General features: G+C 35.7%; 1 protein-coding gene across 1 annotated transcript in view; it reads right to left on the reverse strand.

Moving 5' to 3' along the window:
- LOC121381620 (DNA-binding protein RFX6-like) overlaps positions 1-13607 on the reverse strand; it is a 45214-nt gene that overhangs the window by 7486 nt on the left and 24121 nt on the right. Inside the window, exons 9-14 of the mRNA XM_041510955.1 lie at positions 12543-12656; positions 12094-12143; positions 10620-10720; positions 7106-7164; positions 3752-3896; positions 3159-3253 (exon numbers count right to left, since the gene is read on the reverse strand). Of these exons, the coding sequence (XP_041366889.1) occupies positions 3159-3253; positions 3752-3896; positions 7106-7164; positions 10620-10720; positions 12094-12143; positions 12543-12656 (564 nt within the window). The remainder of the gene's footprint in view (positions 1-3158; positions 3254-3751; positions 3897-7105; positions 7165-10619; positions 10721-12093; positions 12144-12542; positions 12657-13607) is intronic.

The following is a 13607-nucleotide window of genomic DNA, read 5'->3' on the forward strand; positions in this document are numbered from 1 at the left end:
TAGTCGGTTTTAGTAGTGTAAATATCAGTGGAAAGTTTCGCTTTATCATCTAGGTCATTACCACGGAGAAACCAATCAGATGTCTTTACATGGGTGCTCCAAATATGATCTATACCATGTCATACACATTGGAGACATGTCCAAGAGACGAACCACTTGCGATCACTCGCTAGACCGGTTTTCTTACACTCAACAGTACATGGATGGGATAGGATACGATTGAAATCAGTCATATTGTTTTGACCACTACCCCCCCCCCCCCCCCCCCCCCACACACACGCGCCAGAGGTTAGAAGTCACAGCATTATAACGTCGTCATAAAGGTTTAGACGTTACTTTTAACTTTTTTTTGTCGTAGACTACAGCAACTGTAAACTGTTTCTGATTTATTGGAACATTAGACCGAAATTCTTTCTGGATTTAGTGTGTTGATGCTGGATCGTAGATAAAGTAAGGACTGAACTGTTATGTATGTTTTAAAAAAATGAAAAAAAAGAAGAAAAAAGCAAGCACAATGATAACATAATATTGTATTCTAAGTATTCAGCTTGGGTTTACTTTTTAACTTTTCAAACAAATTGTTTAATATTTAATAATTGTTTTAAACATTATTTTTGTTCTGCATGCAACCCATAATGTGAGCAGAAAACGTGACGCATGATTTGGTAAAATCAGCTTAAATTTCAGATATGAATATTTCCTCGTGTTTCTTGGACACAGGTAACAGTGAGTTTAAAACCTCATTCTGCTACTTATTTGTTACACTTGTGATAAATCTGTAGGAGAGGACCTAAATATTTATGTAAACTTCGATAAAGTCAAGTTAAAACCATTGGCCCTAGTTTTCGAGGTAGATACATTTTCTGTATCCTAATAAAATGCATTTTGAGTTATTACAAACAACTAGACGACCAGAAACACATCGGATTAGCCAAAAATTGGATTTGACAGAATTGATAACTTCAGCAAACTGTTATAGGTTAAATTTTAAATTGTAATGGAATGAATGAATGAATGAATGAATGTTTAACGACACCCCAACACGAAAAATTGTAATAGACACCCCAATAAATATGATTCCAGTGAAATGTCCATGTCGTTCGAATTTGTTTCGATTTATAAACAATTAGTCATAACAATCCTCTCACGAGTGACTTTCGTGTTTGGCATGAATTCCACCAAGTGATGGTCTTTGAACTACACACCTTCATGACAGCGAGTGTGACACCAGGGTAGAGTAGAAACCTGCTAACAGTCGGAAGGTTACCTATTGTTTGAAACAGTTTTAAGCTGCTGGGAAAGCTTTGTCATGTAGTAATTATGTAATATTTAAAGTTGATTGATAGATAGATGAATAGATGAATAGAGAGAGAGAGAGAGAGAGAGAGAGAGAGAGAGAGAGAGAGAGAGAGAGAGAGAGAGAGAGAGAGAGAGGGGAAATGGCGTGGGTAGGTAGGTTATAGAAGACATTACGATATATTAGTTATGTTCCCACTTATAGATACAAAAAAGTTAAAGTTTATTTTGTTTAACGATACCACTAGAGCACATTGATTTATTAATCATCGGCTATTGGATGTCAAACATTTGGTAATTTTGACTTATAGTCTTTGAGAGGAAACGCAACATTTTTCTATTAGTAGACAGGATAGCACATACCACGGCCTTTGATATCAAGGGCTATAATGTCAGAATTAGCAAATGTTTGAAATCCAATAGCCGATGATTAATCAATCAATGTGTTTTAGTGGTGTCTTTAAACAAAATAAACTTTTAACTTTTAACTTTGGCCTATAATGTTATCCACCCACTCTGTATATTCGTACCTGCGGCACACACTTTATAATATTATCTACCCATTCTGTATATTCGTACCTGCGGCACACACTTTATAATATTATCTACCCATTCTGTATATTCGTACCTGCGGCACACACTTTATAATATTATCTACCCATTCTGTATATTCGTACCTGTGGCACACACTTTATAATATTATCTACCCATTCTGTATAATGTTATCCACCCACTCTGTATATTCGTACCTGTAGCACACATTTGTCTACCGGCGTCGTGGTTAGGCCATCGGTCTACAGGCTGGTAGGTACTGGGTTCGGATCCCAGTCGAAGCATGGGATTTTTAATCCAGATACCGACTCCAAACCCTGAGTGAGTGCTCCGTAAGGCTCAATGGGTAGGTGTAAACCACTTGCACCGACCAGTGATCCATAACTGGTTCAATAAAGGCCATGGTTTATGCTATCCTGCCTGTGGGAAGCGCAAATAAAAGATCCCTTGCTGCTAATCGGAAAAAGTAGCCCATGTAGTGGCGACAGCGGGTTTCCTCTCAAAATCTGTGTGGTTCTTAACCATATGTCTGACGCCATATAACCGTAAATAAAATGTGTTGAGTGCGTCGTTAAATAAAACATGTCTTTCTTTCTTTCCGTATATTCGTACCTGCAGCACACACTTGTCTATGTTATCCACCCACTCTGTATATTCGTACCTGCAGCACACACTTGTCTATGTTATCCACCCACTCTGTATATTCGTACCTGCAACACACACTTGTCTGTGTTATCCACCCACTCTGTATATTCGTACCTGCAGCACACACTTGTCTATGTTATCCACCCACTCTGCATATTCGTACCTGCAGCACACACTTGTCTATGTTATCCACCCACTCTGCATATTCGTACCTGCAGCACACACTTGTCTATGTTATCCACCCACTCTGCATATTCGTACCTGCAGCACACACTTGTCTATGTTATCCACCCACTCTGCATATTCGTACCTGCAGCACACACTTGTCTATGTTATCCACCCACTCTGCATATTCGTACCTGCAGCACACACTTGTCTATGTTATCCACCCACTCTGCATATTCGTACCTGCAGCACACACTTGTCTATGCTATCCACCCACTCTGTATATTCGTACCTGCAGCACACACTTTTCTATAATGTTATCCACCCACTCTGCATATTCGTACCTGCAGCACACACTTGTCTATAATGTTATCCACCCACTCTGCATATTCGTACCTGCAGCACACACTTGTCTATAATGTTATCCACCCACTCCGTATATTCCTACCTGTAGCACACACTTGTCTATAATGTTATCCACCCACTCCGTATATTCCTACCTGCAGCACACACTTGTCTATAATGTTATCCACCCACTCTGTATATGCCTCAACTGGTGCTTGTTTTCCTAGCAGTTGCTGCAGTTCATCAAAATCTGAAAATTAAATTTGCACTGATCTAATAGAACAACATTTTTAACCAATTCCAAAACAATCAATCAATTTTTTTTTTAATTAAAAACAAAATTCCAACGATAAACATTGATTTACTCGAAATAATTTTCCCTAACATGTATGCCATTACCTACTATATAACGTTTCTCTTAAATTTATTTTTATATTGATGATGTTTACACAATTACACAATATAAATTTATACGTTTTATGTTTAACACAGATGAGATAGGGAGAAAAAAAGAGACAAAGACAGAGAGACAGAGACAGAGAGAGAGAGAGAGAGAGAGAGAGAGAGAGAGAGAGAGAGAGAGAGAGAGAGAGAGAGAGAGAGAGAGAGAGAGAGAGAGAGAGAGAGAGAGAGAGAGAGCGAGAGCGAGGAGGAATGGAAAGAGACAGAAAGTGAGAAAGAGATACAAACAGAGAGAAAGAGGTGGGGTTATAAACAAAGCATAGATAATATATGTACGAACACTGACACTCAAATATGACTTCTTTCTTTATCTGCGCATGTTCAGGTTCCACATATCCAGCTTGGTTACATATTTCTTCAAAGTCCACGTCAGCCAGATCCTCAATCATCTGAGAAACGTTTTCATTACTCTGCAGTACCGACCGCGCTGTCTGAAATAACAACCTATAACATGTAGTACCGACCGCGCTGTTTGAAATAACAACCTATAACATGTAGTACAGACCGCACTGTCTGAAATAACAACCAATAACATGTAGTACCGACCGCGCTGTTTGAAATAACAACCTATAACATGTAGTACAGACCGCACTGTCTGAAATAACAACCAATAACATGTAGTACCGACCGCGCTGTTTGAAATAACAACCTATAACATGTAGTAAGGACTGCGCTGTCTGAAATAACAACCTATAACATGTAGTACCGACCGCACTGTCTGAAATAACAACCAATAACATGTAGTACCGACCGCGTTGTCTAAAATAACAACCAATAACATGTAGTACCGACCGCACTGTCTGAAATAACAACCTATAACATGTAGTACCGACCGCGCTGTCTGAAATAACAACCTATAACATGTAGTACCGACCGCGCTGTCCCATATAACAATCAATAACATGTAACACCGACCGCGCTGTCAGAAATAACAACCAAAAACATGTAGTACCGACCGCGTTGTCTGAAATAACAAATAACATGTAGTACTGACCGCACTGTCTGAAATAACAACCTATAACATGTAGTAAGGACTGCGCTGTCTGAAATAACAACATATAACATGTAGTACCGACCGCACTGTCTGAAATAACAACCAATAACATGTAGTACCGACCGCGCTGTCTGAAATAACAACCAATAACATGTAGTACCGACCGCGCTGTCTGAAATAACAACCTATATAACATGAAGCACCGACCGCACTGTCTGAAATAACAACCAATAACATGTAGCACCGACCGAGGTGTCTGAAATAACAACCAATAACATTCAGTACCGACCACGCTATCTGAAATAATAACCAATATCATGTAGTACCGCCCGCGCTGTCTGAAATAACAAGCAATAACATTCAGTACCGACCACGCTATCTGAAATAACAACCAATAACATGTAGTACCGACCGCGCTGTCTGAAATAACAACCAATAACATTCAGTACCGACCACGCTATCTGAAATAACAACGAATAACATGTAGCACCGATCGAGGTGTTTAAAATAACCAATAACATGATGGTTATAAATAGTAATACATTATGTACATAATAACAAAAAAAACATACAATACCGATCGAGATGTCGATAAAAATAAAACCAACATGTCTTGAAATAATAACTTATAACATGTAACGACGTCTATGAACAATAATCAATAACATTATGTCTAAAAATAATAACCAATAACATGTAACACCGACCGAGCTGTCTATAAAAAAATATAAAGAGAATAATACATGAGTGGCTCGTTAGATACATTTTAAAACAACTCGTTGTGAGATAAGTGGTATCTAACGGACACAAATTTTAACATCTTTATCGACTAAAAAATATTTACAACCCTTTGCATTTGTAGCTAACTGACGCGTCACAGACACATGATTGCCAGGTTAACTATACGTCACAGTGTAATCGATTTCCACCGTGCTAGTTTTTTTTATTGGACCTATGGCATTGATGACGTGGTCATCACCTAGGAGCAGCCAGTCGTATGTCTTGAAATTGTTAACACACGTATGTGTGTAAACAACTATGTGTTACCAAAAATAACGCATGGTGTTCTCACAAACGGGTGTGTAAGAATAACATGATGTCTAGAAATAATAACCTATAACATGCAACATCGACCGAGCTGTCAAGAAATAATAACCAATAACATGATGTCTAGAAATAATAACCAGTAACATTCTGTATCGATCGAGTTGTCTAGAAATAATAACCAATAACATGATGTCTAGAAATAATAACCAATAGCATGATATCTAGAAATAATAACCAATAACATGATGTCTAGAAATAATAACCAGTAACATTCTGTATCGATCGAGTTGTCCAGAAATAATAACCAATAACATGATGTCTAGAAATAATAACCAATAACATGTCTAGAAATAATAACCAGTAACATTCTGTATCGATAGAATTGTCTAGAAATAATAACCAATAACATGATGTCTAGAAATAATAACCAATAGCACGATGTCTAGAAATAATAACCAGTAACATTCTGTATCGATCGAGTTGTCTAGAAATAATAACCAATAACATGAAATATCGATAGTTGTCTAGATATAATAACCAACAACATGATGTACCAAACGAGCTGTTTATAAATAATAACACATATCAAGTAGTACTTGTTGGGCTGTCTATAAATAATTACAAAAAAACATTAGTATCAGAATATTTTTTAAAAGTATTATCATTCATTCAGTTTTTATGTAGTAAACCCGCTGTGTTTGAGCATCGTGTTTAACACAAAACATGTTGTGACAGTGATTCATGAGTGCATGTCATCACAACTGTACTTATTCCAATATGCTCTGTCCTTTGATTTAGTAAACTAGTCTGGGAGTGGCAGTCCTCTTTGTCGCGGTTAATGAATGATCAAATTTGTAATGGATCTCATCGGGAGTGGCTGTCTTCCTATAGACGAGCACCAAGTAATAATTCATTGAATCAACCACTATTTTGCCAAATGCCTAGTCGAGTCTGCAATGTGGAGAGATACGGCCCTGACCACGTATTACGGTTTTGTCGTTCAAATTTCATTGATAAAATGCCATCACGTGTCTTGTGCAGTCTCCGTATAAAGAACTGATTACTACTCGTACATAAAGTCCGCGGACCCTTTATCAAGTTAGTTAACCGGTGATGTCATGCATAAATTTGCATATTAATGAGATATGGACAAGCCAACACCCTAATAATATATTATTAAAATATTAAACTTTTTGTTGTTATGTCAACATAATTCAGTTTATTCAGATACAAAATATACGTAACAATGTAAACTGTAATACCAACACCATGTCAATCCATCCGCTTTCAAAAATAGTTCCAACAAATATCATATATGATAGCATTTCACACCAATATCCAAATCCAGTTTTATAAACTATTAATGTTTGCTTTAGTGTGATAAATGAATTATTTACATGCTTCCCCTATCAAGCAGTACCCGTCATATCTGACTCCCCGTGGACACTATTTACCGCTGACGATAATAAATAAAACAATCAGCATGGATCGTCTGCTTCAAAATTCCAAGGTAGACCATACCCGGGATTCTTTTCCCACGATTAGAACGCGGGGTCAAATGACGTGTGTTAAAGATCACTGTATATAGATAGTTATTACCTGTGCGAGATGAACGAACGACGTCTGTCGAAGAATACTTTGTATAAATCCTTGAGCAACTAAAACATAAAAATAAATAAATAAATAAATAAAATAAATAATAATAATAATAATAATAATAATAATAATAATAATAATAATAATAATAAATTCAGAACATGTAAAGCTTTTGAAGCACCCGAGTATAATAAAACAGATGACATGTAACAAAATAAACTCGTAGCATCATTAAAGGGACATTCCTGAGTTAGCTGCAGATTTTAAGATGTTATCGACTACATAAAATATTAGTGTCTGTATATTAAACGTGTTTCTGATCGTTCTACTATTTGTACTAGGTTAAATTTCATTTTATTTCCAAAAATATATTTTTTCGTACGTACGAAATTATTTGAAGACAAAATCCAGTTTGGGCTTCTTACAAATATTAAGACGGCCAGAAACACATTGAATATACAGACACTGATATTCTAAACAATAAAATATATTTAATATGTAAGTTTAATCGTAGAAATATTTTATTAGTCGGAAACATCTTACAATGCAGCAAACTCAGGAATGTCCCTTTAACTCCAAAGAGAACAAAATCTAATGTAACATGTAAAGCTTGTGAAGCACCCGATTATAATAAAACAGATGACATGTAACAAAATAACGTCGTAGCATCATTAACTCCAAAGAGAACAAAATCTAATGTAACATGTAAATCTTTTGAAGCACCCGATTATAATAAAACAGATGACATGTAACAAAATAACGTCGTAGCATCTTTAACTCCAAAGAGAACAAAATCTAATGTAACATGTAAATCTTTTGAAGCACCCGATTATAATAAAACAGATGACATGTAACAAAATAACGTCGTAGCATCATTAACTCCAAAGAGAACAAAATCTAATGTAACATGTAAAGCTTGTGAAGCACCCGCATAATAAAACAGATGACATGTAACAAAATAACGTCGTAGCATCATTAACTCCAAAGAGAACAAAATCTAATGTAACATGTAAAGCTTGTGAAACCCGACATAATAAAACAGATGACATGTAACAAAATAACGTCGTAGCATCATTAACTCCAAAGAGATACAAACATGTAATGTAACATGTTAACTCCAAAGAGAACAAAATCTAATGCTTGTGAAGCACCCGATTATAATAAAACAGATGACATGTAAAGCAAAATAAAACGTCGTAGCATCATTAACTCCAAAGAGAACAAAATCTAATGTAACATGTAAAGCTTGTGAAGCACCCGATTATAATAAAACAGATGAATGTAACAAAATAACGATGTGACATGTAACAAAATAACGTAACAAAAAGCTAGCATCATTAACTCCAAAGAGAACAAAATCTAATGTAACATGTAAAGCTTGTGAAGCACCCGATTATAATAAAACAGATGACATGTAACAAAATAACGTCGTAGCATCATTAACTCCAAAGAGAACAAAATCTAATGTAACATGTAAAGCTTGTGAAGCACCCGATTATAATAAAACAGATGACATGTAACAAAATAACGTCGTAGCATCATTAACTCCAAAGAGAACAAAATCTAATGTAACATGTAAAGCTTGTGAAGCACCCGATTATAATAAAACAGATGACATGTAACAAAATAACGTCGTAGCATCATTAACTCCAAAGAGAACAAAATCTAATGTAACATGTAAAGCTTGTGAAGCACCCGATTATAATAAAACAGATGACATGTAACAAAATAACGTCGTAGCATCATTAACTCCAAAGAGAACAAAATCTAATGTAACATGTAAAGCTTGTGAAGCACCCGATTATAATAAAACAGATGACATGTAACAAAATAACGTCGTAGCATCATTAACTCCAAAGAGAACAAAATCTAATGTAACATGTAAAGCTTGTGAAGCACCCGATTATAATAAAACAGATGACATGTAACAAAATAACGTCGTAGCATCATTAACTCCAAAGAGAACAAAATCTAATGTAACATGTAAAGCTTGTGAAGCACCCGATTATAATAAAACAGATGACATGTAACAAAATAACGTCGTAGCATCATTAACTCCAAAGAGAACAAAATCTAATGTAACATGTAAAGCTTGTGAAGCACCCGATTATAATAAAACAGATGACATGTAACAAAATAACGTCGTAGCATCATTAACTCCAAAGAGAACAAAATCTAATGTAACATGTAAAGCTTGTGAAGCACCCGATTATAATAAAACAGATGACATGTAACAAAATAACGTCGTAGCATCATTAACTCCAAAGAGAACAAAATCTAATGTAACATGTAAAGCTTGTGAAGCACCCGATTATAATAAAACAGATGACATGTAACAAAATAACGTCGTAGCATCATTAACTCCAAAGAGAACAAAATCTAATGTAACATGTAAAGCTTGTGAAGCACCCGATTATAATAAAACAGATGACATGTAACAAAATAACGTCGTAGCATCATTAACTCCAAAGAGAACAAAATCTAATGTAACATGTAAAGCTTGTGAAGCACCCGATTATAATAAAACAGATGACATGTAACAAAATAACGTCGTAGCATCATTAACTCCAAAGAGAACAAAATCTAATGTAACATGTAAAGCTTGTGAAGCACCCGATTATAATAAAACAGATGACATGTAACAAAATAACAAAATAACGTCGTAGCATCATTAACTCCAAAGAGAACAAAATCTAATGTAACATGTAAATCTTTTGAAGCACCCGATTATAATAAAACAGATGACATGTAACAAAATAACGTCGTAGCATCATTAACTCCAAAGAGAACAAAATCTAATGTAACATGTAAAGCTTGTGAAGCACCCGATTATAATAAAACAGATGACATGTAACAAAATAACGTCGTAGCATCATTAACTCCAAAGAGAACAAAATCTAATGTAACATGTAAATCTTTTGAAGCACCCGATTATAATAAAACAGATGACATGTAACAAAATAACGTCGTAGCATCATTAACTCCAAAGAGAACAAAATCTAATGTAACATGTAAAGCTTGTGAAGCACCCGATTATAATAAAACAGATGACCTGTAACAAAATAACGTCGTAGCATCATTAACTCCAAAAAGAACAAAATCTAATGTAACATGTAAATCTTTTGAAGCACCCGATTATAATAAAACAGATGACATGTAACAAAATAACGTCGCAACATCATTAACTCCAAAGAGAACAAAATCTAATGTAGTATTTTTTTGTTTTGTTTAAAACATCTCAATGCATGAATAAATATTTAACTTGGATGCTCCCTTTGAAACGAGGTCAGGTCAAATTTACTTTCTGTCATTCCCCTCCCCCACTTCCGCATACTAAGCTGTCACGTATACACCACATTCTTAGGAAACTGCAATAAAAGGAATAATTTGTACCAAAAAGCTATCTTACCCACAAATATAATACAAACCCGAATTATCGAACAAAGTTAAAAGGTTTTGAAAGAATGGACTATGTGTTCACAGTTAAACACTACACATGTTAATGACTTATACAGACCTTTCAGTTTCCTGTCGTGAAGATTTTTGGGAACGTTTTCAAGTGAGCTTTTCAACCAAACGGGTAACCTCTTCACAAAGACCCTAATATCCGACCCTAGGCTAAACATCAAGCATAGCATTTAATAATACATCTGTTAGCATGAAACGAGAAATGCGAATTAGACTTAGTTACAATTTTCTTGTATTTTTATATTGATGTTGATCATCACTTTATATATGCATCTGACTTGGTTTGACACCCAATAGCCGATGTATGTTTCATGCTAGGGCGTCGTTAAACATTCGTTCATTCATTCATTCAATTTCAATTTACAAAGCAATGTTATATGTTCTTATAATTTGTGGAATAATATACATGCCATTAATGAGTGCCATTGGTGAAAGATCGAATTTGTTCTGATACTTAGTTCGATATAGATTTATAATTGATTGAAACAATGACTGTTTAAAGTGAAACAAAACACATATAGGTATGTTCGTGATTTAAACGTACTTCGTCCTTTTACAACTTAGTAAAGTATTTCTGTCCAAAACGTAGATTCTTGCTTGAAATATATTTTTTTTCAAATCAAATATAGTTGTACCCTCCATAGGTAACCCACCCGTTGCTCCTACCGCTGACTCATAAACAATGACCCCTCCCTCAAAACCGACCCACTCACTACTAAACCTATAGTTCGCGTTACATCAAATAAAAAAAGTTAGTTTTGTTTAACGACACCACCGGAGCACATCGATTAATTAATCATCGGCTATTGAAAGTCAAACATTTGGTAATTCTGACTCGTAGTTATCAGAGGAAACCAGCTACATTATGTTTCTAATGCAGCAAGGGATCTTTTATATGCACTTTCCCACAGACACGGCCTTTGTCCAGTTGTGGTGCACTGGTTGGAACGACAAAAATACATCAAATCAAAGAAAATGTTTTATTTAACGACGCACTCAACACCGTGTATTTACGGTTATATGGCGTCAGACATATGGTTAAGGACCACACAGATATTGAGAGAGTAAACCCGCTGTCGCCACTTCATGGGCTAATCTTTTCGATTAGCAGCAAGGGATCTTTTATATGCACCATCCCACAGAGTAGTACATACCACGACCGTTCATATACCAGTCGTGGTGCACTGGCTGGAACGAAAAATAGCCCAATGGGCCCACCGACGGGGATCAATCCAAGACCGACCGCAGATCGAGCGAGCGCTTTACCACTGGGCTACGTCCCGCCCTACATGAAAACAAAGTATGAATATGCAGTGTACGTAATGAAATAATGAAAGTAATTCACGTCATATCGGTTTCTTTAATACCCAGACTAGAGCAGGCGAGAACATGTTTCTGTAACTTACCTACAGCTCATCAGATTCCACTGTCTCTGTTCAGAGGTGTTGTAATTTACCGCTGACTAAACCATACATATATAACATAATTATCTACATCAGCAGCACCTTTGATGTTACACTTACCTGTCAGGTAGGTCTTGGATAGAGGACGGAATAAGCACATCGATAAGCACCTGTCGGGAGTAAAAGATATTTCTAGATTTGTGAAAATTTGGTTTCCTTCAGAACTATGAATACCTCTGAATCTTTTAAACAATATTTTAGAACAAAACAATTTAATAACATATCATATATTATTATAATTAAATAGGACAAGTAAACATATACAAACAATAGCTACTGTCTTTGAGTCACAAAAGCTAAATGAATTAATTTGACAGTTAAAAATAGTGAACTGCATTTACGTGCTACTATCCTGTCACGGTTCAGACACTAAGTTAAAAGGATAACAAGGACAAGAAGTCAATAGTATTTTTATAATTGTAGATGGAGAAGAAACAAACCAATTTCCCACATGTATTATGATGATGAATGCCCGCGACGTGGACACGCCAAATTGCGACATTACGTACCTTATAGAGAATGGAATCACAGAGAGCAATAACGTCAGAGAGTAGATCAATATTCAAAACGTCAACCAGATGTTCTGGCATCCCTTGCCAAAAGTGAAGCAGAAAGTTTTGTACCTGGCAAAGAAACAATAATACTTTTACGTCATACAAAAATATATATGCATAAAATGCGATTATGTGTGCGCCTGGTTCTTTGCTTTTTGAAATATGATATCATTTGTTTAGAAAGGCGCCACCATTCATAGTTACATTATTTTCAACAATTAAAAAATCCAAATCATTGATTTTTTATCATGATAATGTAGTAGATATATTTTTAATTGTTACTAAGTTCCGAGTACAGGTTCACCCATCAGTGTCTACGATAGTTCCTGATTGTGACGTGTTGTGGTTCACATATTGACTTTGTAATATTCAATTGCAAGGCTTCTAGCTGAATTTTGCCCAAGTTATTTAGAAATTTTTATGTATTGACGTTTTGGGACATTGGTGTACAGCGGTACCGCATAAGCGTACGAGAGACAGAGGGCAGGGCAAAACCTCAAATTCGGACAAAAATTATACAGATATTCATGCAAAATGTGCTAACTTGAGACCTTTTTACCATGCATTGTCATCATTCTACCCTCAAAATATGTTGTAAATCCATATAAAAATGCGTAGTGATTCGTTTGAAACTCAATATAGCTGTTTGTTAGTAATGCTAATATCAATAAGTGTTGGTATGCATGTTCTGTCATTTTCGTTCAATTCGGGCAAAAGCCAGCCTCCCCCCCCCCCCCCCCCCCTAAAAAAGGGAGCCCGTAAGCCTATGCGGAACCGGTTAACGGTGTAAATCGGTTCCTGTACCGTATGTAAGGACAGACAATACAGCCATATAAGGAGAGGGGGTAAACATTAATTTTTAAAAAACCTATAAAAAAAACTCCACCCGATAACAAAAACAAAAACAACCTAAACAAAACAAAAACACCCTGAGACGTACATATTGCCATCGAGAACCAGTTCTGTTAGCAATAGTGATTTGAAGTTGGGCAATTTAGTATGAATTTCATTGACAGATTG

Source organism: Gigantopelta aegis, chromosome 9, assembly GCF_016097555.1.
Source record: "Gigantopelta aegis isolate Gae_Host chromosome 9, Gae_host_genome, whole genome shotgun sequence".
In the NCBI taxonomy this organism is placed as follows: Eukaryota; Metazoa; Mollusca; class Gastropoda; order Neomphalida; family Peltospiridae; genus Gigantopelta; species Gigantopelta aegis.